The following is a 26,001-nucleotide window of genomic DNA, read 5'->3' as shown; positions in this document are numbered from 1 at the left end:
TCACTGGAAGTCCAGGCAGCCCTGGTGGGCCCTGTGGGCCTGGGGGACCATCTTTGCCCTGGAAAGCAAGAACAAACACTGAGGGTCAGGCAAAATCCTCAGAGGCTTCTATCAGATGAAGATTTATCACATGTAGAGTCTGACAGGGACAACTGTGAGAAGGTGGGCTTGTAGCCCTTGTCACACAGTCTATGTTCTTGAACTCCTTCTAGTTTAAAATGGATGGCTCTCTTTTCACATTAAAAATTCACTATTTTCTATGGGTTCTTAAAAATTGAGAAACCACTGAAATCACTGGTAATTTGCTTTTCTGAAGCTTAATTATATACAGTATTTCATCCTTAACTTCCTGAAAGAGGTGTCCTGCCAGGAAGCAGATGTATATTTTATACCTTTTAAATGAGTAGTTACCAGAATTGCCTTGCTGACTGTCCCAAGAAATCCCCTTACCCCACAGGGCTGCACAATATCATTCCAGTGATTTCACAGTGTCACAATCTTATCATCCATTTGAAATGGAATTTCAGCCAGCCTGTCCATCTTGTTTCTGGCTCTCTGAGAATGCTCACTGATTTCATAAAAGCCAATGAGAAGGACCATTACTGTTTACTTATGATGAAGTTCAGGTTATGAAATGGCTCTGCAGAAGGCACCTTGTCCCTTAGGAAACCTTGCTCTAGAAATTCATCATGGAATTACACAGTTTTAAACTCTTCCAGCTCAACAGTGGATATTCTTTAGGGAAGGCTCATTTTTAACTTTTCAAACTGAAGTTAGCATCAATCAGATTACCTGTCTCTCCCAGGGTGTTCTCATGCATTACCATAAGGTAGCATCTGAAAACCCTTAAAATGAAACAGCAATGCCAAAGTTCTTCATGGTTATACCTGTGGTTCTCCAAGGTTATACCTGTTCTGGTATTTTTGGTAGTGCCAGGAAATAGTGCCAGGCTCCAGCATCTCAGCAGTGCTGTGATATCCTTCAACAGGTTACTGGCTATGTTTCGATAATCCCCAGAAAGAGTTCAGGTCATGAAGCATCCTAACAGATTTAGAAATCCTATTCTGGAGGCTAAGAGATGTTAATAGCAAGGACAGAGAGACAAGAGGTATAAAAACCTCCATAGAGGTCTCATGGGCTGGGCTATCCTCTGGCTAACTTGGAATTTCATTTGGTGAGTAAAAATAAGTGCCAGAACCTGTGGTTCTGTAACCTGTGGTTATTTGTGAAGGTTCTACTTGCAGGCTGAATTTTTTTGGGAGCTTTCAAAGGACATTACATGGATGCCATCCTAGCTTTACTTCACAAACCTAAACCTAGGTGAAGCCAGCAGTCAAGCACAGAGCTTAGAGCTCACCATGTCTCCTGGGTTTCCTGCTGGTCCTATTGGTCCTGGTGCCCCATCTGATCCCTAAACAAAATAAAGCAGAAACCACGTCAATGATTAATGCATTTTATATGTTTGTCAACACATTCCCTACCACAGCTGGCAACTCTGGAGCTTTCTTTAATCACTCAGCTCAACATTCATTCCATTTTTTCATTCATCACTGAAAAGCAGCAACCTCTGCACTCAATCAGTCTACAAAGCCAGAAATAGTCAGATATTTGAGCTTGGTCTTGGCTCTTCCTTCTGAAAACAAGGGACAAATAGGAAAAAGCCAATCATGACAAAAATAACTCTGAAGAACAGCAGTTATGGGAGAATAGAAATTATGAAGCAGAGTCTGTGGCAGGCAAACTCCAGGAGCCACGAGTCAATGCAGACAGAGGGAAAAGTCAGCAAAAGCTGAAGAACAAAATTGTCTATGGGACATCACATTTTGCTCTGTTATGACAGGCTCAGTTTTACTTTGCACTTTTCCTTTGGCTGTGAATCTGTTCAGGAGGTCTCATAGGACAATTTTAAGTGTTTTAATCCCACTGGTACAGCTCTCTAGTTGTAGAAGTATTAGGTTAATAGAGACATATCAAATGTGTCTATTATTAACTTCTCCTAAAATAATGCTCAGGGAGCTCAAATGACCCACAAAGCAAGTCTGTGTGTTGTCCCAGCAGCAAAGCATCCAGCATTCTTTAGGCACTGCTACCATCCGAATATGGAACTTTAATCTAACCCCTCTTTTCTGGTATGTTCTGTGATTTAGTCAGTGCAATGTGAATTCAGGCTGTGCTAATCCCCAGAACAGATGAAGGTGGCTTACCCTCAGCACAGCAGAGCCAAACTGCACTGTAAGCAGCAATATGAGCAGTGATGACTCTGGGCATGAAAGGTGGTTTGGAAAGAAAAGTCCTTGACTCAGAAAAAAATCCCCAAACTTGAAGGAAGTAAAGCAGAGGTATCACCAGCAGGACAGCCAAGTGATTCCAGCCCTGACTCTGCACTATCACCCCTTTTTAAATACAAAGAAACATACTTTTATTCATGGACAGAGCAGAATTAAGAATGAGAAGGCCTTTTAATTCAAAAGAAGTCACACAACATGAAAGCTGGAGAAAATTCTGTCTCTTATCACTGTGTAAAATTGAGAACTAAATGCTCTTAGATCTGCTAGTTCTAGACTAATAATATTCCACATACGGGAAAGCACCTATACATTGTCTAAATAGTCCCTATGGAAGAGTTTTCATCATCAGCTTTGTGTTGTATAAAGAGAGCAACTGAAGCTTAGCAACAATTTACAGAATGAGTTGAAGCAATCAGTGGAAAGTGGCCAATGCATTAAATAGCAATTACCATGAGTGGGGAGCTCTATCACACTCAGGGGATCATTAAGAACCCACTGGAAAATGCAAATTCAATGCCCAGACAGATGGGAATGGTCCTTTCCACCACATGGAGCTTGCAACACCCTTTATTAGCAAGAAACTACAGGAGCATCTATGCAACAGAGGAACTTACAGGTGGACCAGGGTTTCCAGGAGCCCCTGAGAAGCCAGGCATTCCAGGGTGGCCCTGCAGAATGAAAACAGAGACTTTCTTTGGGCATTAGTCACATATCTACTTGTATAAAAGTTAACTGGTGATTATTGTGAGGTAACACCAAAATGAGTCAATTACAGAGAGCTGGTTGTAAAGGAATAAAGATCCATGGTTTATTAAAGTGAAATCTTGGTTTTCAAAGTGTGCCTTTCAGAAATAACATAGTTAAATTTCAGGTGTACTTCTTCCCATGTGTATTTCAATCTATGCTAATGGAAGATGAGAGCAGATATTGTGGAGTTGCACAAGACAGGAGGTCAGTTGGGAAATCAAGCCTGTTTAAAATGTCCTAAAAATGTCATTGAAGAGGTGCTGATTTGCACCTTAAACCAGTGACTCAGCCCTTGGCAAAATTAACTATGGAAGTTTACTCTTAATTTAAACCATTCTCATCTTTCCTGTGGCATCTCAGTCCCTCCTAAAAGAGGCCCTCCTTACATTCATCATCTAAGACAAACAGACACACTGGCTTTTTCAACCCTAAGACACCTGAACTCCTGGAAATAATCTAGGGATTATCCAAAGAAATGAGTAAGGGCTAGGTAATGTAGAGAATTTAATGCATTCAGTCCAGAGGTGAGGAAACAGATGGTACTGGGAGGTTTTTATTGGAGCTGAGGATGGAAGTCTCTGGAGAACTGCTTTGGTACCAGTCTTTGGCAGAGCCTGTTTGTGGTTTGTCAGTGATGAAGAGCTCCCATCTTCCTGCTCTGCCTCTGAGGAGGGTGCTCTTATACAGGCATCACAGGAGTTAGTGATGAAGGAACAATCACAGTGACAGCACTGCTGGAAAGCACACTCTGTTTTTACCTGTTCACCTTTTTCTCCTACTTCCCCAGTCATACCACGGTCTCCTTTAGCACCCTGGTAATAAAAAAAGAGCCATTGAAAGTCAATGAGATTCAGTGTTGTGACAGCTTTTTGCCCTCTCTCATAAAACACTTGGACATTCAAGAATAAAACTCAAGAATCAGGACTGAGCCCTCCTTGCCCTCCTCTTAAATTTTTTCTCTAGACTTTCACTACCAGTGCTGGAGCCAGCAATATATGTGCAAAATGGCCTTTGAGCAGACCCAACATAGCTGGTTTTTAATGCTTTATTATCATAGGCATAAAGAGGAATTACACATCCTTAAAGACCAGGCAGGTTGCTAGGCACTTCACTAAATCATGTCTTCATAAAGAATCATCTGGCCCAACAAAGATACTCACACCCTTCAGGGACAACAGCAACAAAACCAGCATGTCTAAGGTGCAGCCAGAAAATTCATACCCAGAAAGTGCTTCCCTCCTCTCCCTTTCTGTTCCAGAAACACAGGACAGAGACAGCAAACTCAAATGTGCATGTCTGCATTATCAGTGCTTACAGTGAGACAAGACACTGAAAATTACTGAGGTAATGGTGAACAAGGTGTGAGCAATGCAGAGCAATAATGAATTACTGGCCATGGAAATAGTACACTGGTTTACCACATGAGAGCTAGGAGACAAGGGGGAGAAAGAGGAGTGCTATTTATTAATAATAGAGCTCTAATTCATATGGCCAGAAGGGATGAAGCTGCCCATGAGCAAAGATCTGCAGTTCTCCTGCTCTTCTTTCAGAGCAGGACCTAACAGCTTGGATGGTGTTGGTAAGGACAATATACCACAGAGTCAAAAGTGAAGAGCAATTTGAGTCTTCCACTGCAAAGATCTCCCTAAGGTATGTAGAAAAGAGTCAAAAATACTGTTTTTGTGTTTGCTTTTTCCCAGGAGTCTTACAATACTTTTTTTTTTGAGAACTCTTTTTATTGAATTCAAGTTAGACTACTTATCAGTTACTTGATTTGACTTTATGGACATGTACAGTTTGAAATTTATCCTGGTATTTCACCTAATTATCCATTCTTGCTGCCTAAATCTCTGCTTTCTCGTGACATATAAGAAAGCAGCAGATGTGGTATGTCTCAGATTGCTTGGCATTTCTGCCAGTTATTGGCTTTATGGGTTATTAATTCTCTCATAAATTTTACCTGGGAACATACTTTCATTTTGATCAACTCCATGTTTACTTTTGAGATAGTGTGGATCTTTCCACCACACTTTTAATTGTGAGATATGAAATTAATTAATGAAACTCTATTAGCTTGTCCTGCACTCTAACAAGTGCAAATACAAAGATGTTAAAACAGCAGGAGCTATTTTAGACAGTAAGTCAGTAGAGAAAGGATGTGTGGAAGAAACTGGCTGATCATTAAATCACCTTATCTCTCCCTCCATTGATTTGTTTCACATTAAGCAGTTGTAAAGGTTTTAATTGTGGCCAGGCACTGGCATTGTGAGCAGACTGATAACAGCCCTCTTCATGGGAAATGCTTGAAATGAGACATTATTGGAATACTTCAAACAAGGGAAGTTTTATGTTGACCTATGTCCTAGACCATGAAGCAGGAGCTTTGTCCTGTAACACGTTTCAGGAAATATCTGGAGGTTTTGGGTAAGACTTCCAGGGCAGATGGTGTGTCTGGAGCCCAGCAGCCCATTGCAGCCTTAATTTAAATGGTTCCAGAACATAAGATTCAAAAAGGAGAGGAACAGGCATGGTGGCTATTGCTGAGGCTTTAATTTCTTTCTCACTTAATTTGAGCTGAAACTTACTCTCAAGTCTATCCATCAAGGTAATGAAATTCAGCATCAAGAGTCAGGTGCTTTAGATGTGTCTGCCTGTCTGTGTGTCAACAAAGGGATGATAGAAGACCCTACTGAAGTGAAACCATCCCTCATGCTATGGGCAGAGACACCTTCCACTAAACCAAGTTGTTCAAAACTCCATCCAGCTTAGCCTTCAACATTTCCAGAGATGGGGCATTCACAGTTCCCAAAATAATAAGGGTGACTAATTAGTCACAAACAAGTTTCCATTAGACAGCTGAAGAAAACCAACCAACCTTTGGGCCATCGAGCCCAGGTGGGCCTGGAGGACCTCTGGGACCAGCAATCCCCTGCAATGCACAAGAGGCAGAGGTAAACACTAGTTTAGTGCTTTTAGGCCTCTAAAAAAGATTCAGCAGGTTATTGATGAAAAAAAAAATTAACTACCTCATAAGAAACCATCATCCATATTAACAGAAAAGCAAGCACAGCAGATCCAGGGCAGGGTCACTGCCCAGCTCTCTTACCGCTTTCCCATCCTGGCCATCTCTGCCTGGTGGTCCTCGGAGACCTTTGTCCCCTTTGAAACCTGGGATGCCTGGCAGTCCTGGTGGGCCAGGAGGGCACTCACTGCACACATCCTGGGAGAGAATATGGAAAAATACATCAGCAATAGGCTGCAGGCACTTAGCAGACCTATGGACACCCACTATGAATGCAGCACTGTGGTGCTGGTATAATTCCTAAACCTTTGCTGTTTTACCTCAGGATTGGGGCAAGTTTGCCTTAAAGAACCAAAATGAGGGCAGCATGGGAAGTTTCTTATCAGGTCTATGTTCTAATTGGCCATCCAGGATCAGGAAACCAAGGAAAAGCTCTTCCTGATGGGGAGACCAGGGAGACTAGCAAGACTTTCAAGAAAAACATTGGTTTGAATCTACAAGAGCAATAGAAGCCTGTGTCTGCTCCAGTTTGAAAAATCTGTGTAACTGCTTAGAGGGCAGGTTTCTAGAGAAAAATTAGGTGCAACACAACATCAGAAAGAGTTTTGCAGGGAAATTATTCAGCAGCCAGCTTGGCTAAGGACAACTCATCCAATGGAGTTTGTGAGGACCAAGTCAGTGTCACAGTGTCCTGGCCACATTTTATCAGGAAGAATCACTACCTCCCTTCTTCCAAACCTCCTTGAAGCATTGTCTCAGCTGCCTTTACATTCCACCTATCCTCAGGAAACTGAATCCATGGATGACATTTCCATTTCAAAGGCAAACTCCCTTCAGTAAAAGAGGAGGGAATCCTGCCCATAAGAGCATAATATAAAACAGATCATCAGGTTGAGAGTCAGGAGCCCCTGCTACAACCCCCAACTCTGTCAATGATCTGTATCAAAACTGTGGGACAAATTCTCTTTCTGAGTCTCAGTGCCTACATCCACATTTACCTGCTTACAATGTAAGTGCTTGAGAAACACCCATAACAGCAGATCCCTAATTTCATCTGGGATTTCAAGGTGCTGCTTTCTGTACCAAGCATGGAGTGAAAAAATATCAAGCAGAAAAAAATGCACAAATGTGTTTAACCATAATATAAGCAAAGGAAGAAAATGAAAGAACATCCAAGTGACATCCTGTACCCAAGAATGAGTTTCTTGCTCTTGTCCAGATCAAAAATCCTAAACTATACCTTACAGTGAAACATCCAGAACAATATTGGGCTCCACAAAACAAAGACAGCTCTTCAGTTAAAAGTAATTTCACAACAGTAATCTTAAAAGGGTCCTTTGGTTAATGTGTTTGGTAAAAGAAGGTAATTTTTTAGTTTCTTTTAATCAATAAGAATAGATTTATTGCCAGGTTTAAGACAGCTTAAAAAACTCACAACTCAGCCCATGTAAATCTATAAAGATTTTTAGTCAACAACAATTAAAGACTGACTAATTTCTCAGAAAATTCTCAACATGGAGAGTAAAGTCAGACAGATTATCACTTCTGAAGCACAGGTACTTCTGGGGTTAATTACCTGCATCCTTTTAGATTCACAATGCAAATTAAATTTGCACCCACAGTTACCCAAAATTACTCCAGTCACTGTTGAAGATGTATGCGAAAAATCCAGCATTTTATTAAAATGGTTTCCATTTTCTGCTTTAGATAATGCAGCTTGGTAATGTTTATTTCTGCTTGGGAATGCATGCCTCAGGAAGAGCTGAGAAAGTCTCAGAGTTGTTTGGAGAACTTTGCAGGTCATTTCATTGCTGGGGAAGGGATTTTGATCTCCACTGTGAGCTTCTGTCCAAATACCAGTGCAAGTAGGAGACTTGCAAGTCTTGAGCTTTGAAAGTGTTTAAAGACACCTTTTGCACTTGTAGCCCAGACACTTTCCCATCACAGAGCATCAGTCAGGTCTGAATCAAACAGAGAGAAAAACTCCCACCCTCATTAAAGGCTGATTACCTTTACTAGGAGATTTATATCCTCTGGAGTGAGCAGGGGTGGGGAACCCTGTGGAATGAGAAATTAATTATTTCAGGCAATTTTAAGTGGCATCAAGCCATGAGAATTTTTCCTGAACATGCTCATGGATTCTCATTGGTTTTCCTTGTCCTGTCTAGGACTCACTGGGCCAAACTTGTAATTCCCACCCTACATTACCAATGCTCTTCATCACACCTGAGATGAGTTCTTGCTGAGGGTACTGTACAGTGGTGCTAAGGAAGTGCCTTTAAAATTCTGGCTTTTATTTACATGGAGAATATTCAGCTATTTTCATACCATTCCAAAGCCTTCACTAAATCTTTAGCAGGTTTTAGTCTTTCTTCTGCTGTTCTGATGGGAAAAACAGCAGCAGAAAAGCACTTCTGAGTGCACTTCTGAGGTAAGGTGTACAGGTGGAAACTGAGTTAAAAGGAAGATGTAATAGAGAAGTGAAGTTACATACAGGTTTTCCAGGAGGTCCTCTTTCCCCTGGATTTCCAGGTACACCCTACAGATCAAGAGAAACAAAAAAAAATAAGTGTAATTATTATACAATAACCCCCTGGCTGCTCTTTGCACTCTACTGACTGATATGGACAAGCATACATTTTACTTTCTGCTGCTGAACATCACTGCTCCTTGCATGTGGCAAACAGCAAATTCCTCCAAATACCTGCAATTTGAACATCCTCTCAAACCCTTCCTAAATTCATTTGAGTCACACAGACACTGGAATTGCTTTAGCTTGTTTTCTGGTTGTAGGAAACACTATGAACTTTACTAGTGTGAAGGATGAAGCTTTAAATCTCTGAAGGCACCTGTAAACAAGCAAAATCAGTTTTGTTTGGTTGGTTGGTTGTTTAGTTGTAGTGATATCAGTTTTCATGAGATGAAGGCATAGAAATTACCAGCATTCTCAGAATTTTATGTCCAGAAGGCAGATAGGAAAAGAGACAACCTGCATCACTCAGTGGGCATCTCTTACATGTCATTAATATCGAAATAAGTTTGCTAAAAACAAAACAAAAAACATGTCTAAAGATTTTTGTAAAATCTTTGCATAAAGTAATGCTCACTTGGGAAAACCAATCTTTTGAACAAGACAGTTGGTCACTGCTCAGATGGTGACAGAAATCTGGATTGTGAAGATCCTTGCAGTGGTGTTTTAAGATACTTGGTGACATTTCCCCACACCATTTTCTGCTGAATTCCTGTTTCCATCTGGTCCATCACCCTGTGTCATCACTCAAGCAAGTGCATGTTCTATTCATACTGAGCACCCTAAAGAACATACAAAATTTACCACATACAAAACCTGTCCTACCTGGTCATTTTTGTTTCTAAAAGAGCAGTTTCTACTGACCATCTAAAAGCATCTTATTTGTGTTCAGCTTTGTTGCTTCTGCAGATGTTCCACATGGGGTTTTCTCTGGGATGGTTCCAGATTTGCCACACAGGATGTTCACAGCATCATAGAATGGTTTGGGTTGGAAGGGACCTTCAAGACCATCTAAATTCAACCCTTGCCTTGGGCAGGGACACCTTTCACTATCCCAGGCTGCTCAGAGCCCCATCCAACCTGGTCTTGAACACTGCCAGGGATGGGGCAGCCACAGCTTCCCTGGGCAACCTGTGCCAGTGTTTCATGAACCTCACAGTAAAGAACTTCTTCCATATGTCTAATTTAAACCTACTCTCTTCCAGTTTGAAGCCATTACCCCTTTTATTGCCACTCCCCTTGTGTGGCGAGAAAAAGGTTGAAAGTGGAAGATTTGATGAGGAGGGAAAAATAGAGTTGTTTTTACTCAAGATGACCTTGCAGCTGGAGGATGCTAAGAATATTCACTGTGGAAAATTTTATGTGTTGTGTTTTCTATCTGTCCTGAGAAGTGGTGGATTTGTAGAAGATAACAGAATGCTGTAAAAAACTTCAAAAGCATTGCTCACAGGCTGGGGGCTCCCTGCTGGGAGAAGGAGAGATAAGAAGCTTGGAGGTTACCCTGAGCACCTTTTGCCCCTGGAGGAATAAGCTTAGCAGTGCATGTGTCCCCATTCTGCCAGTGTAGTAATGGGATAAATCTCCTCTTTACACTTCAGCTCTGGATTTTGGCTTGGTTACCTACAGTTCTCACACATTGTCAAAAGTTTCTCTCAATCTTTTCTCAAGTCTCCCTTCAGGTATCAGAAGACCACAAATAGGTCACCCTGAAGCCTTCACTTTTCCAGGCTGAACAATCCCAGTTCTCTCCATCTTTCCTTGTAAATGTTGCTCCATCCCTTCAGTTGCCTTGGTCACCTCCTCTGGACTGTCTCCCACAGCTCCATGTCCTTCCTGTGCTGTGGGGCCAGAGCTGGGCACAGCTCTGCACTGGGGTCTCACAGAGCAGAGTAGAGGGGCAGAATCCCCTCCCTTGGCCTGCTGCCCACACTGGTTTTGACACAGCCCAGGACTTGACTGGCTTTTTGGGCTGCATCAACATTTGGATGCTGGTCAAGGTACAAGTAGTGGCTTTCAATCAGTCTAGGCTCAGCAGGAGCTACTCTTTGAGACTACCTAGTATTTCCATATAGAAAGTTCCCTTAAAATTTGGTGAAATGCTTAGCCAGGTAGGGCACTGGATGTGCTTTCTGCCACCTTGTGTCAAGTTAGCCCATTTTCCAATCAGTTGATTGTATTATTTACACATTACACATTATTTACAGATGGGGACATGGGGATTAATGACTGAAGAGCACTGTGTGTCATGATTCACCACAATTGTAGCTATAGGGCAAACTTGAAATTTCATCTTTGAGTCTCACTTAGTAATTAAATCCTGTATGTCTTGCTAGAGGAGAGAAAAAATGGGAAAATAGATTGATTATCTTTTTCTATGTCCACATTAAATGCTTCTGAGTGAGCAACAACCCTTCAATTACCTTGACTTCTAAGAGATGAAAATTAAACACAAACTGAAGTGGACCTAAAGTGGAGCTGCAGTAGTAGTGAAGTTCATGGATGAACTCTTGTTTCCTGAGGAACTAAACCTTCTGCAAGTGAGAACAAAAAGAAGATAATGTCTGAAGATGTTTAGCTCACAATTCTCCCCAGATGTCCTGCTGGGGAATTGAGTAAATGTAAGTAAACATTTTAGTAATTTATAGCCTTCCTTCTTCCACAGAACTTCAGGGTGAATCCAGGGGACTGTGTGTTCCCAAAGTCCCTTCCCCTTCAGATGTTAACTGTCAGGTCATGCTTTTGGCATCCTCTCCACTGTGGTTCTCAGCCACTTCTGCAAACAGGAAGAGGAATGGCTAAATAATAATTACACAGATCTTTTATTCCCAGACCTACTTGGTTCAGAAAGACTCACACAGAACTTGCTTTAAAAAGTGTGATGCAAAGCAAAAACTTGAGCCATGAGAATAATCCTGGATCAGAAAGCAACACAGAAAAGACAGTTCAGAAATGTCTTTCATGCTGACTAGTAGCACAGCTATAAATATATGCCAGAGGGCTCACTGACAGCCTTCTGCTTTGGGATCTGAAATATGAACATGGCACTAATGGTGTAAATTGAGTATTTAAAGATCTTTAAAAAAAAGAATACAGGAAAAGACTTCTCAGCTATGTGAAAAGACATGCAAGAAGAGAGTGAATGAAATGGAAATCCTTAGAAAGGATTAAGCACAGCTATCATGTCCACATGGTATCAGATTGCCTTGAGACAAAAGGGATGAACCCATTTCCTTGCATACTGTATGATGTGGAGCTGGTGATGTCTCTAAAAGGGTGAAAATGAGAGAAGAAAAGAGATTAAGCTCTGTGCCATGGCTGACAAACATTAAATAAACATTGAATCCCCAGGAAAAGTCAAACAATTGAAAGGTACTGCAAACAGAGAATGCCCATTGCAAATCCAAACTGAACAAACCAGATGCAGATGATGGCACTTCAGCATGGTGTATTATCAGAGAACAGGCCAATGGAAGCAGAATCCAAAGCAGAGGAAATATTGTTGGTCTGTAGAAGCCTGGAGTTAGAAAAGGCTGATAAAAAAGGACAAGCTGCAAATATAGAATCACAGAATATCCTGGGTTGTAAGGGACAAAAAATCAGGTCCAGCTCCTGGTCTTGCACAGGACAATCCTAAGAATCACATCAAGTGCCTGAGAGCATTGTCCAAACACTTTCTGAACTTTGTCAGACTGGGTCTGTGACCACTAGCCTGGAGATCCTGTTCCAGTGTCTGGCCAATATCTGGATGAGGAACCTTTTCCTAATATTTCACCTAAACCTCCCCTGATGCAGCTTCAGATTGCTCAGAGCAGAACAAAAATTCTAGAATTAAGACAAGGCAGTTATAATTGCATCTGACAATCTAATAGGGGAGGGAACTGGAAAAGAAAAAGGCAGAAAATTCAGAAAAAAGGAAATGAGTGAGACCAAAAAACTGCATGGCACTGAAAAGAAATGCTGCTATCACGATGTGGGAAAATGCACAGACATAACAACCAGTGTTGGGAAGCTCATAAAGCTTGAACACTTTCAGGAGCTTGCAGCCAAGAGTGGCTGGCACACAGCAAAATATCCAGTGAGTGGTACAGTAGTGGTACAGGGAAAAGGTGTCAGCCATGAGGAGCTGTGATGCACAGTATCCAGAGCATCAGTCTGCAAAATCTGACACACAGGAAAGGCCTTTAAATGGGAACTGATGGAAACTGTGCTGCTGATAATGCTAAAAAACAATATTTAGCTTGGTTGGGAAATGGTGCTAATTATGCCAAGGTTGTGGGATCACCTCATGGCCCATTCACTTCAGACTTGGACTCAATGAGCCTTGTGGGTCCCTTCCAATTCAGAATATTCTGTGATTCTGTAGCTAAGAAGAAATTAAATGCTAGTGTAGTTAACAGGCAAAATCCTATGATGGGGGAAATAATGCTCAGGTAAGTGATGCATGTGAAAATACTCAAAGATAAAGTCTGTAAGTCATATACATAATTCTATTACAAAACTGAAAATTAAACTTGAAATGCAGTATCTAAAATCAGTTATACACTGCAGCAATAAAGAGGCAATAGGGGGGTTAACAAGTGTACTCTGGTTTGGGGTGTAAGTATTCTAAAACAAACACGAAGGCTCCTTGGAATGTCCTTCTAACTGGATGAGAAAATCAACCTCAGAACAGCAAACTCTGCTTTGCAAATCCATTGGCAGTAATTTATGCATCCACAAAGGTTCTGCAATCATGAAAGCAAACGCAGGGTGAAGATTAACTTCTCAGTAATGCTGGAACTTAGTTACCATAAATAATTAACCTAATTAAAAAGTGATTAATTAAATGTTTATGTTAATTAAAATTATCATAATCAAAATACAGAAAGATCCTATTAAACAGGTGCCCTCACTGCTAATAGGAGGATAAGAGAATGTCTCATTTTCAGATTGTTTCCTAATCTAAGGACACTAAATAGATGTGCTGAACATTTTATCTCTCAGCAGTCAGGGGAGAACAGATGATTCCCAAAACATGAAGTGTAAGGGTGGCTGGCCAGAGTGTCTGCTCCTTTAGGGGTATCTGGTCAAGGACCTTTTTGAATTCAACCAAGAAAGAGAAGGAAAAAGTCATAAATCAAAACATCAAGGACACAAATCTGACCAACAAAAAAGGGATGGCAGTGATGGGAAGCAAACCTGGACATTCACACTAATTGATGAAGGCATGTGGAAATATGAGGAGGCTTATTGCAGCAAGGTTATCTTATCCAGGACCTTGTCAACTGGGAAATTAAGGGGAAAGGAGGAAAGCAGAAACTAAATTTTCCAAGACACAGACCTAAGAAGAAGCAGATCTTGTCCCTCAGTAACTGATAGCCTATCAAAAATCAGATTGCACTTCCAGGGAGATCAACCTGGACTTTGCAAGTCCAGGACATTATAAACTGGGGTCCCTGAACTGGGAGGGCTGAGGGACTGATAGAGCTGGGGAGATGCACAAGGGGCTGTGCATGATGCATGAGGGGAGAGAGAGTAACAAACAAGCAGGGGGGATAGACAGAAGAGGGAATAAAAGGGGCTGGTTGTGTGTAAACCAGAGCTGGCTGCTGCATTTGTTTGGCTGAGCCCTGCACCTGCCCACTCTGGTTTGTTCTGCCATTTTATATCTTCTAACAAACCCTTTTATAGAATCATGGGATGGTTTGGGTAGGAAGGGACCTCAAAGCCCATCTCATTCCAACCCCCTGCCACGGCCAGGACACTTCCCACTGGACCAGGATGCTCCAAGCCCCACCCAGCGTGGCCTTGAGCACTTCAGGGATGGGGCAGTCACAGCTTCTCTGGGCATTCTGCTCCAGTGCTTCACTACCTGAACAGTTAGGAATTTCTTCTATATATCTAATCTAACCAGGCAGGAGGGGCCTGTTCTGCAGCAGCTGGAGCAGACAACACTGCATATAATATCATTGAACATGAAGAAATACTTTTTCATCATTTTCAGACCAGGAGATTGGCCAACTTCTCTGACAGAAGGTATTTAAGGCGATACTATTTTAATGCATGATACAGGAATATTGCCAGATTTAAATGTGACTTGGGTTTTTTTTTCCACAAAAGAAAGAGAAAGTAATTTTTTTAAGTGACTGAGGTCCTTAAAGTAGGCACAAAGTGTAGTAGCTCTGTTATGAAAAAATTAGTCATATTATTGGGGAATAAAAACCTAACAAAAGCACACTCTTCAGCCTTTAAGAATTGAAGCTTTTGTTAATGAGGGGAAAAAAAAAAGCAAATTTAAAAACAAGAAAATGAATACATGGAAGAAGATAACATGTCCCAGCTTTGTCACAGAAAAAGATCATTCATAGGGATTTATGGACATAATGAACTCTAGAGGACAAACAAATAGCAAGGCTTTTGCTAAGAGGAACAGAACAAGGCCAAAGCAGCACAATTGTACTGTAAACCTAGGCAAGTATTTTGAAAAGCTAAATTTTAATAAAACAAGACACTGTCCTGAGAACTCTTGACATTAGATTGAGTAGCCATCAGATATTTCAAAAGGTGACTTTGGGCTATCCCAAAAAATAATGACACATGCTTTTAGGAGACCAGAAAAATTCTAGAATGTAGGCATGTAAAAAGCCCAATTTATTCACCAGTGGGAGAAAATTCTGGCCAAAGCTATTGCAAAAGTAGTATTGACTCTTCCACCTCCCCAAATGCAGTTGTAAATGTAATTTGCTAAATCAGAGAATGCACTGATAGCAGGCACTTCCACACACATCTGATGAGTTTGCAACTGGAAAAATAATTTAGAGAGTAACTTGATGTATGTAAATGTGATTTAAAAGAATTTTTCAGTCTCAGAAAAAAACATGGAATACATTTGCAAAGGCCACAGCAAAGTACAAGACACTGAGGCAAATCATGCAGGCAATTGACACTGCATGGCTTGGGAGCTGCACGGCAAATTCATATTAGCAATTCAAATTGGAGCTTTCCTATCCAATAATATCCTGTTGAACACAGCAGAGTACAAAAATGGACATGTTTCAAAGGATAGAGGAACAGTGCATTGGCATACAAGAGTGCAGAAGCAGAACAAAAAGTTCCTTATGCTAGTTAAATAAAGATTGAAATCAGGAAACTGCAAATGCATGATCTTGTCAAAATAGGTTATCCCTGCTGACACACCAAGAAATGTTGGAATGTGCCCTCCTCAAACACAGACAGAATGGTTTAACAAGTGATCAGACAATACAGAAAGGTTCTAAAAGACATATTGACTGCAATTAAAGCAGTGAGTGTAATAGAGAATGTGTTTTGTAAGTAGCCTGAGGAATGGTTGTGTTTGGATTAATTTTCTGCAGGGAAAAGAAAAATGTAAAGACCTTAATGCTGCATCTCCAAGAGTTGACCATCCAATGCTGATTTGACTCCAAAATGCTGCCTCAGGCACTCCCCTCACACAGCACAGCTCTAACAGACCCATCTATCCCACCTCCTGTTCAAAACATCTTAATTAAACATTTCAAACATCTGAGGCAAGGTGATGAGATCTAGGGACAGGCAGGACACAATCAATCCCAAATCTCTGGCTGCTCATGGACACCAGGCACCATTCATGGGCTGTGGAAGAAAACCCTGGCTTCATCATTTGTCTTGTGACAAAGTATAAAGCCATAGAATCTTTGAATGGTTTGGGAAGGGACCATAAAGATCACTCAGTTCCAAACTTGTGCCATGGGCAGGGACATCTTCCACTACACCAGGCTGCTCAGAGCCCCCTCCAGCCTGGCCTTGAGCACTGCCAGGGATGGGGCAGCCACAACCCCTCTGGGCAATAAGTAGGTGGGAAGAAAACAAGACCATCTTTCCACAGGAAAATACCCTTTGGGCCACCTGATGGATGTCAGTAAAGCCACACCAGGGTAGAAAAGTGCTTGCTGTGCAGTTGGTGAGAGCTGGTACCCATTTCAGACATGACAGCATCATGGAGCAGCACTGAGGAGAGTTACAAGAGGTCCCTTCCCCCTCCCCACAGCATTCCCTTAAACCCAGAGACCAAGCCTTTCAAAATCTTCAGAGCCTTTTTCAGAGGACTGGTTTCCACATCATAGAGGAAAAACATTCTTCTCTTTCTGATGCAGCACTGAAGAGGAACCAGGCAGGGAGAGGGGCCAGCTTTCCAGCTGGGAATCTGCCACGTTCCTCTCTTCCTCAGTTCCATGACTCACCACTGAGACAGCAGCAGAGCAATGCACCAAGAGGTTAAAATGTCCTCAAACATGCACAATAGCAGCAGCAAAATGAACTCACAGAGAACTTCCTAGCAGCTGTGGCCCTGTTGTAACAGAAAGGGTACTTATCTCAATGGATTCTAGGAAGTTCCTGGACAGCCTAACCACCATCCTTTTCCAGTGAGGGATCTTTTCCTAGTGTATGCTGCCAAGTGCATTCTCCAGCATCATTTTAAAATGGTTCAGTGGTGAAGTCCCCCACTTTCCTTGAAGCAATCCTTATTCCAACTATTTTCCCTTTTGACATCTGAAGTTGTATGAACTCCACTTCTGCAAATCATGTCCCTTGTACAATCCTAGTAACATTCAGTGACTGAAGTTGATTATCAGCACAAAGTTTTAAGGAAATTAGATCCAAGCACTGACAAATTTCTTGAGCACTTACACTTTTATTTTACTTACATCCTGGCCAGGAGGCCCCTGTGGTCCAGGGATACCAGGCACACCACGGGGACCCTGGGAGGGAGAGAACAGACAAACCCAGTAATGTGAGTAGCATTTGTGAGATGCTTCTTAGCTGAAGAGAAGAAATCCTTAACCTAATAGTTATTGGTGGAAAAATTAACCAGCACACACACAACTATGAGAAAAAAATATAATTACAGCTGACACTGCACTATCCTGGTATCAGTCATTTCTGTGCCTCAAGTCAAGCTTCCCATACATTCACTGGAGAGGTAATAATGACTCTTTACAGGAGGCAGGTTTTTGATCAGGGAGAAAATATGACTGAGCACAGGACAGCAGAAGAGAAAAGAAGGTTCATCTTCTCAGTTCCAGGCTATCACACTGGCTGGGACTGGCTGTTGTGTTGGAAATTCAAGCCAGTGTCTACTGAGACCATCACACACAGCTGTTTGTGCCACACCAATGGACTGCATCCTTGAAAAACTGAATTTTGAGGGACTAAAGTGTGTTTGGTGAATACTGAAATCTGTAAGATTTAAGTAAGATAAATGTTTTAAAATAGTTTATTTTAAACCATTGAGGCCATGGCTATAAGCAATGTGCTCTGAATTATGTGCCTTGAAATAATTTTTTGAATGAAGGGTGAAACAAGTCAGTCATTAATTCTCTTGCAGGACTACTGACACTTAAGGAAAAGTTTCCACCAGACCAAGGCTCTTGATCAACTCTTTCTCACAACCCTGTATAGCAGACAAGTACCTGGCAATACACAGGAGAAGTTTCCTTTGGGGTCAGTCACCCTGTGACCATTCCTTGAGCAAAACCAAAGGTATTTCAAGTGCCCTCATGAAATGACTGGTGAAAACACAATTAGTGTGGTTTCCCCCTCCCCAAAGAATTTGGTTATAGCTAGAAAGACATACTGTACCAGTGACCCTTTGTCTCCTGGGGGTCCTGCAGGGCCCTAAAACAGAAAAGACACAGCAATCAAAACAGTTAAAATTCCCATGTCCCTTTGGCTGAGCAGGGTGGGTCCTGCACTAAGGCATCATTGTCTCCAGCTCCCACTGGACTGTGTGTGCACTGCCTGTGCCCATGGACAATCCTGGCTCCTGGCTGGGTCTGGGGACACAACCACACACAGAACCACATCCACACATCTCTTGGGCTGGGACAGGACAACTTCCCCAGGTTCTGAAGACCACAGCATTCAGCTACTTCTTACACAGGGAAAAACATCCCATGGGAGTTCTGTGCTCTTTAATTTAGGTCAAAGCTGGAGGACCAGTGGGGTTGTGCATGCTGCTTGTTTGGGGATGCAACTGAAAATGTGCAGTTGAGTAGAGTGAGCCACTTGTACAGGAACATCACAGAAGTGAGGCAGGACCATATCCAGCATGGGTGAATCCTTCTGGTATTCAAACACACCCAAAACAAGGCTTGAATAAATTTGATATCACTATACCTCTTTTCCTTTGGCTGTTTCAGGCACAGTAACTCACTAATCCTCAAAATGTCTCCATGAAAGAAGCCACCTTAGTGCATGTTAAAGAAATGGCTAAATGCAAAATTTAATTAATACCAACAAGGGTAAGATTGAAACCTTCTTACTTATACTGTGCATCCATCCACTAGGCAACTTCAGCATAAACATGTGAATTCATCCCCATTGTCCAAGCTGTCCCCTGCTCTGTTGGAAATGACACACTCTGCTAATGCTCAAGTTTATGGGTCAGTGTTATGTAAATGGTAACTCAATACTTCAGCAGATAAGGTAAAAAAAATCCTCATCTATATATACTTTTTGTGCAGGGAGCACATCCTGAGAGAGGTTAAGGGCACAGGAGGAAACAGGGTGAGGATTCCAATTAAAAAGAGTTGTTGGCTCTCAGCTCTGAAGCTGAAGTATAAACACGATTTTGTCACATTGCTAAAACGAGTAGAGGCTGACGTCTTTAATTCAGTCTGTAATATGCACTGAAGCAACTCCACTGATTTTATTCTGGTTTTTTTTTTTTTTTGCTGTGGGATTCAGTCTTTGTGACAGCCTGCTAGATTCAAGGTTATGCAGACGGTTTTCTTCCCAATTCCAGTCTTTGCACTGGAGCTAAGGTTATGATGAATCTACAGTGGAAAAAAAACATTGCAATAGTGGTTTGGTTGTTGTTTTGTTGTTTTTTTCTTCTTTTTTTAAAGGAGCATTTAGTAAAGCAAATTAAATAAATAAAACATATCATTTGAGAACAGTGTGGTGTGTAGGTGGCTATACATCCTGACAGTGGGCAAATAATGAAGACATAAAAAAAAAACAATCTTCTGGTGTGAGACAAAAGATGTCTGCATTTGGAGTCAAGTCCTTAGTCATTTGTGTTCATGGAGATGAGGATGCTAAATCCCCAATGAAGAACAACTTTGTCATCCTGTGTACATCAGGATGCAGACATGAACTCATCTAGCCCTGGACTGAATCTAAAAATCTGTAATTAAAGACTATCTACTAGCTAGTGATTCTCAAATAAGCCAGATGCTAATTTTTAAATTTAATTTTAATTTAATTAATGGCTGAATATTGAGAAGTGCAAGAACACCATTGTTCCTTAGATAAATCATGACAAAGACACCCAGGAATCCTGCAGTTATTGGGAACCCTGTGAGAACCATAAAAGCCATGACAGAGTCACAGTGTGGAACAGGACCTACCCTGTCTGCTTTAACTCAGAATTCAGCATGGTAAAAGCAAATATTAAGTGGATATACACCTCAGAAACCCAGGTTTTTCAATTCATTACCCAGCAATATGACTTATCATTTCAAGGCAACTTTCTGTACTAACTGGGACATTTATATCTAGACAAACAGAGCACTGATAACCAAACACTGAATAATTGGTCCAGGATCATTACATGTTTGAGGTATTGCAAAAGAATGCAAGGGCTCAGATGTCCTCTAGCAATTACAGCCAGAAATAGCATTTGCTTCCACCTAAACATATTTCACTAGCAAGTTCAGTGCATAGCTGGAGGTCTCTGAGCAGGACTTCAGCCAGAGCACTCCCAAATCCCCCTCACTTCTAGAGGAGTTCTACATGACAAGTACTGGAGTGATCAAAGCCCAGCACGAGGAAAATCCAAATATTCCAAGCAGATTACCATATACACCATGTATACAACTGATAGTCAGGAGGGCAGAGCTGGATGAGGTCAAACCTGCCAAATATTTGTGTGAAGTTATGGTGAGGATGCAGCAATTTAAGCAATCTGATTTTGTATTTTGCTGTTGGAGTCCCACTATGTCCCTGATGTGAGCATGTGTGCCACACTCATCCCTTCCAACAGGGGTTGCACAACAGCAAGGTTATATCAAGGTTATATCAAGGTTATATCAAGGTTATACTGTCCAGGAGACCAGAGCTGCTGCCATGGCACAGATCTCCACTCACATCCACAGCCAGTGTGCCAGGATGAAGCACAAAATTTGGGAGTGAGAGTTAGGGATTCCAATCAATCCTATAGCACTTTCAGCCCTTTTAACAGAAATGTGAGCTACAAATGGCAGCCTCTGGACCTGCCTGGAACCTGCACCTTCAGAAGGCAAAATGTCCCACAGGCTCTCAGCACAGCTGAGCACAGGCATTCCCCAGGGGCTAATCCTGAATTTCCACCTTGTTAAGAGCTGCAGCAGGACCTGCTACTTACAGGGGGTCCAGGCAGGCCAATTCCTGGCACTCCTCTGTCTCCTGGCTGTCCAGGGAGGCCAGGAGCTCCCCTCTCACCCTGAAATAAAAGGAACAGTTAAAAGCTTTGTGCACTGATGAGAAAATGTGCTGAAATGCAAGCAGGGTGTGCACCAGAATGTCACATGAGTACATCTGGTCCTGATCCTGCCCACAGAGGGACAGATTCTGCCTGTGGCAGCGTGGGGATATGGCACAGTCACTGTCTCATCATGCCAGTGAAGTGTCCTTTTCCCCCAGCCCACCTCTGCAGGCTCAGTGTGACCACATCACATCACATAACTGAGTGGAAACACAATCTTTGCAAGTGCATTCATTTATTGGAGTGCACTGCATCGAATTTCCAGCATTTCAAGAATCACCAAGGCTGGAAGAGACCCTTCAAGAACAGCCAGTCCAACCACCAGCCCAGCACCACCTTCATCACCCCAAACCACAGCCCCAAGAGCCACATCCAGAAGCAGTGGCTTCCACAGGGTAGCAGGCACTTTCCTTGGCTTGGAGAAGCACTAAGCACCATAAATCACTTTTCTCTCTCTGTGCTTCTCTATGGTAGAAGGCTAAGGCACAAAAATTGCAGAACATAGATCATTTAGCTGGGGAAGAAAAGATTACCAAAGTTTTATTGCAACTTAATATTCTCCTTTCCTTTACCAATGTAGGCCTACTCACAGAAGTTTACAAAATTATTTTGGTAAAATATACCTGAACACTTCTACCACTCTCTCTTGAGCACTCTTCTAGAAAAGGAGAGCCTTCCCTTCTTAAAAACAGAATTCTCAAAGTAAAACCTGAATAGCACAGAGAACAGCTTGACATTGTTCAATGCACACTGCAGACAGAGGGCTAAGAAAGAATTCAGCTGTAAGACTTTAATTTAACATCTGTCTTCTAGTTATAGGGAGAAATCAATAAGATTTTTATGGATTGCATTGCAGTTGTGAGATTTGGTCTCATGTTGGCAGTAGATTTATAACAATGAATCTTACTTATGCTATTTATTATGACATTATTTCTAGCTATATAGAAGCATGATAGAAAAATTGTTACCTGTGGATTCTGCCCACTCAAATTTAAATCTGCAATATCTCCTATTTTCCCCTTTCTTGCTTTCTTCTTTAGCTAATCATTTGCTACAAAGAAATAATACTGCAAGGCCAGTGAGAAAAAAATGCATTCTGATTAGTTCAAACACTCCACATGTCCCTTATCAGTTATTTTATTCAAAAAGATAATTTAAATACAGAAATTTCAATAGTATTTTCTCCCACACAATTAAGACTTTTATCATCTTCTGCTGCTATTAAATAGAATGCTTAATAAGATTTCTTTTAGTGTTTTTTTCTGACTTTTATATTAATTCTCAGTCTATTAGTGTGTTTCTGTGTGGGTGTAGGTCTGTGTTCTGAACTGTCAAAGATAAATAGAAAAGACTACAATGCATTTGTACAAAATGCATCAAAATTTAAAAAAAAAATAATAGCACTTTGGTTATTTCAGAAATATGGGACCTAGATGGATTTGGTCTCATACTGCTATAATCCTACTTCTATCATTTATGAATCTGTTTCAACATCTGATTCTTCTTCTAGTCCAGATCAGAACATGGTCCTTTTGAAGAGGACAATTTATGAAATGTCTGAATTAAATGTTCAACCATGATCTAGATCCTCCCAGAACCAAAGATTTTTGCTGTTTTATTCCTTTTTTTTTTTGTGTGTGTGTGTGTGTGCGCGCTTTTAAGGGAATAAACATTACTTTAGCAAAAGTTAGTGTCATCAATCTCCTTAACTTGCTAGTCTTTGCTAGGGGAAAACAGAACTACCTGGTTCTACTGGAAAATGATTCACATCCTCCTTGCAGAGAGGTGAAGGGAATGAGTTCTAGGGAAAATTCTCTTTGAGGGCTGAAGGTGGTACTGAGAGCAGACCAGCCCTGAGCCATGCAGTGTCTCCCTGGCTGTGTTTCCCTGGACAAGTGTGCACTGAGACATCCATCTGTGCTGAATTCTTATAGTGCTGAAAAGTATTTTAAATATGGAAAGTGAACACAGCTAATTCATACCTAAGTATTTACAGCCTAAGAGATGTTGGAATAAAAAGAAAGGAACCTCCTAGAAGGTTAGAAGTGCATTTATGAGTCAGAGCTCTACAAACTCTATTTTCCAGTGGAAAACAGACCATGTTTGCACCATGATCTTTTCTCCAGTCCAAGTGATTAAGATGAGCATCCACAATGAAGTCCATGCTCACCTTATGTCCAAAGGGTCCTGGCAAGCCTGGTGGTCCTCTTTCCCCCTAAAGTGACAAAAGCAAACCAAGAAGTCAGTCACCATCCAGCCAAACAAGAGCCTGGACTTTGCTATAGTCAAGGCAGCAATTCTCCCACCACTGCCCTCCTGAGCTCACACCATCCTGGCAATATTTTACTGACAACATGTAACCAAATTAAACAATCTGCTAATTGGGCAAGAATTAAAAGATTTTAGGGAACTTCCATCAAGCTAATAATTTTTGTACTAGTCACAAGGACAATGGCTACTCCTTCTGGAGATCTCTGTTTTCAATGTAGATTTCAAAAATACATCTTCAGCTCTCTCTGACTTTTTTATGCACAGATGGGATCTGGAGCATTTTCCACAGGCAGGCCTTTGTGGATTCAGGTAAATCCATGCTCTCCTGCAGAAGTCATGCTTGTCTGTCTCACACTGAACTAGTCAAGCACAAAGCTTGCCAGCAGTACTTACCCTTTCTCCATCTTTACCCTTCCCAGGCAATCCTGGCTCTCCAGCATGCCCCGGTTCACCAGGTGGCCCAGGTAAACCCACTTTTCCTTCTTTTCCAGGATCACCCTGTAGAAGAGAAGCCATCAGAACTCATTAGAATACTACAGACAATTACCATCTCTTACTTTCATTGGAACTGAAAGACATGGATCTTTTCCTAGCTGTCTCATCTGGATTTCTTTTGGTATCATAGGAAACTCTCTTTAATGGGATTCTTTTCCTTTAGTAATCTCTTGTAATTTCTATTAAGGAAAATAAAAGATGATTTCAAAATGTTTTGGGAACCAGCTATACATGGTGGTGTGTTCTCTCCACGGAGCACACCCCAACCTGAACTCATCAAAATCGGTTATCCCTGCTGTGACACTGAGAAATGCTGGAATGTGCCCTGATCCCAGCCTGATCTTTGCTCCCAGAACCCTGCCCAAGTGACACCCAGCAGAAGCAGGAGTGGTGGATGAACCTGGTTGTGATGGCTGCATCTGACTCACAGTGGGTTCAGGGCAGGCAGATAACAACCCTACAGGCAAGGGCTGGCTTGGGCAATGTGCTCACCTGACCACAGTGCTGGTCAAGGTCTTCACAAATCTGGGAGAAATTGGCATTTGTAGCCAGCATGAAAATATGAGCCAAGCATCTTACCCCAAGAACAGTGGACAGCCCAGATGTCCACTTGAGCACGGATAATTTGAGGTTACCCCTCAAATCATCACCTATCACATCAGATACTCAGCAAACAAAATGGGAATAAATGCATTAGAAACTTTGAAACTTTGGCTAGGTGATCTAAAGGATTGGTTGCACCCATATAATGCTTTAGACAAAATATTGATCAAGTTTGGGATTATGTCTGGATGCAGCCACACCTAAATTCCTCTCTGAGAAGAGCTTAGAACACAAAGGGATCCTTTCTGAACCTCATGACTCAATGGAAGGGTCTCCCTGACAGTTCTGTCTGTCCCTGTAATGCAGTCAATAATCAAGTGTACCTTGCATTGAATCATGTTAAACCACTGTGGCATTTACCACTGAACTTTGTTAACTTAGTGTCTTATATCAATAAAATATACTGTTGTTTCTTTCTTGTGAATGAAGTGCATCACTCTTTCTGCAACACTGAATGAGAGCCCTTGGTCCTCACATGACTCTGAGGTAGAGCTCAGTAATTTGGAAGATTTTACTGTAGGAGCTGGGATTCATGCCCTTTTCAGCCCCAAATACATGGTTATAGGGGGTCAGGTTTCTGATTAATCATTCCTGCTCCAGAAAACAAAGATCAGGACTCCAGCATGCTGGGCACTCTGGGGTTCATGACCAAACACAACCCCCTGACTTCAGAAATTCATGAGGACAGCAAGCCAGTTTTTCTTTTGCCAAATCCAGCTTTGGATTTAGAGTGATGAACAGGATCTTCTTAAAACAACAAATACCTGCTCTTGTCAGGTAATGAGGACAGCAAAAGACCATAATTGTGTAGCAGTGACTTCACTATATCCAGTCACATCTCAGTGGTTTAAGGAAAATTTTAAAGTTGTAACTGAGTGAAAACCTCACAGCACATGTAATAGAGAAGTTCAGACAAGATGAATTCATGAACTCATGTGTCTTAATCATCCATGAACCTATGAAATAATTTCCCACTTCAGACTACTCAAGGAAAAAAAAAATCAAACCCATCAAAGAACCAACTCACCTTTTCCCCCTTTTCTCCTGCCCTTCCTGGGAGTCCAGGGCCTCCAGGCACACCCTGGAGAGAAAAGAACTTTAAAGCTTGGAAGATTTTTGTAGGCAGTATTGGATTTTAAACAAAGAGGCAGACCTGTGGGTTCAGTACAATTTATCTCAAGGATCAGTATCAGCTCTACACTTCCCAGTACAGAAAACCTGTAATCCAGAGAACACCACAGAAGAACTGTGTAACAGGTCCTTAAAGGAGGAATTTCTTTTTCAATATAAAAAAAGCTAAACAGAAAAAGCAGAAACTGAGCTAGTACCAGATTTGTGCATTCTACTAGTAACTATTTCTTTCATTCTGTGAAATTCTCAGTAGTTCCTAATATGCTACCAACAACCCCCAATCAGCACCTCTGTACCAGAGAAGCCAAAAGCATCCCAAACTGGGAAAAGTAGCTGTGTTCATTTCTTCCTCTATTTCAGTTTTCAATCCTTTTAATGTCTTGGCAGGGCTCAAAGGACTCTATGTCAA

General features: G+C 41.6%; 1 protein-coding gene across 1 annotated transcript in view; it reads right to left on the bottom strand.

Annotated features, from left to right (window-relative positions):
- The window catches only part of COL22A1 (collagen type XXII alpha 1 chain), a 218,091-nt gene that overhangs the window by 20,873 nt on the left and 171,217 nt on the right, over positions 1–26,001 (bottom strand). Inside the window, exons 37-50 of the mRNA XM_056485694.1 lie at positions 25,489–25,542; positions 23,757–23,861; positions 23,263–23,307; positions 20,973–21,050; positions 18,206–18,241; positions 17,272–17,325; positions 8,552–8,596; positions 8,068–8,115; positions 6,142–6,255; positions 5,911–5,964; positions 3,794–3,847; positions 2,903–2,956; positions 1,358–1,411; positions 5–58 (exon numbers count right to left, since the gene is read on the bottom strand). Coding sequence (XP_056341669.1) covers positions 5–58; positions 1,358–1,411; positions 2,903–2,956; positions 3,794–3,847; positions 5,911–5,964; positions 6,142–6,255; positions 8,068–8,115; positions 8,552–8,596; positions 17,272–17,325; positions 18,206–18,241; positions 20,973–21,050; positions 23,263–23,307; positions 23,757–23,861; positions 25,489–25,542 — 849 coding nt within the window. The remainder of the gene's footprint in view (positions 1–4; positions 59–1,357; positions 1,412–2,902; positions 2,957–3,793; positions 3,848–5,910; positions 5,965–6,141; positions 6,256–8,067; positions 8,116–8,551; positions 8,597–17,271; positions 17,326–18,205; positions 18,242–20,972; positions 21,051–23,262; positions 23,308–23,756; positions 23,862–25,488; positions 25,543–26,001) is intronic.

The sequence above is a fragment of the Oenanthe melanoleuca genome, chromosome 2 (genome assembly GCF_029582105.1).
Source record: "Oenanthe melanoleuca isolate GR-GAL-2019-014 chromosome 2, OMel1.0, whole genome shotgun sequence".
NCBI classification, from domain to species: Eukaryota; Metazoa; Chordata; class Aves; order Passeriformes; family Muscicapidae; genus Oenanthe; species Oenanthe melanoleuca.
This window is presented reverse-complemented; position numbering and strand designations above follow the sequence as displayed.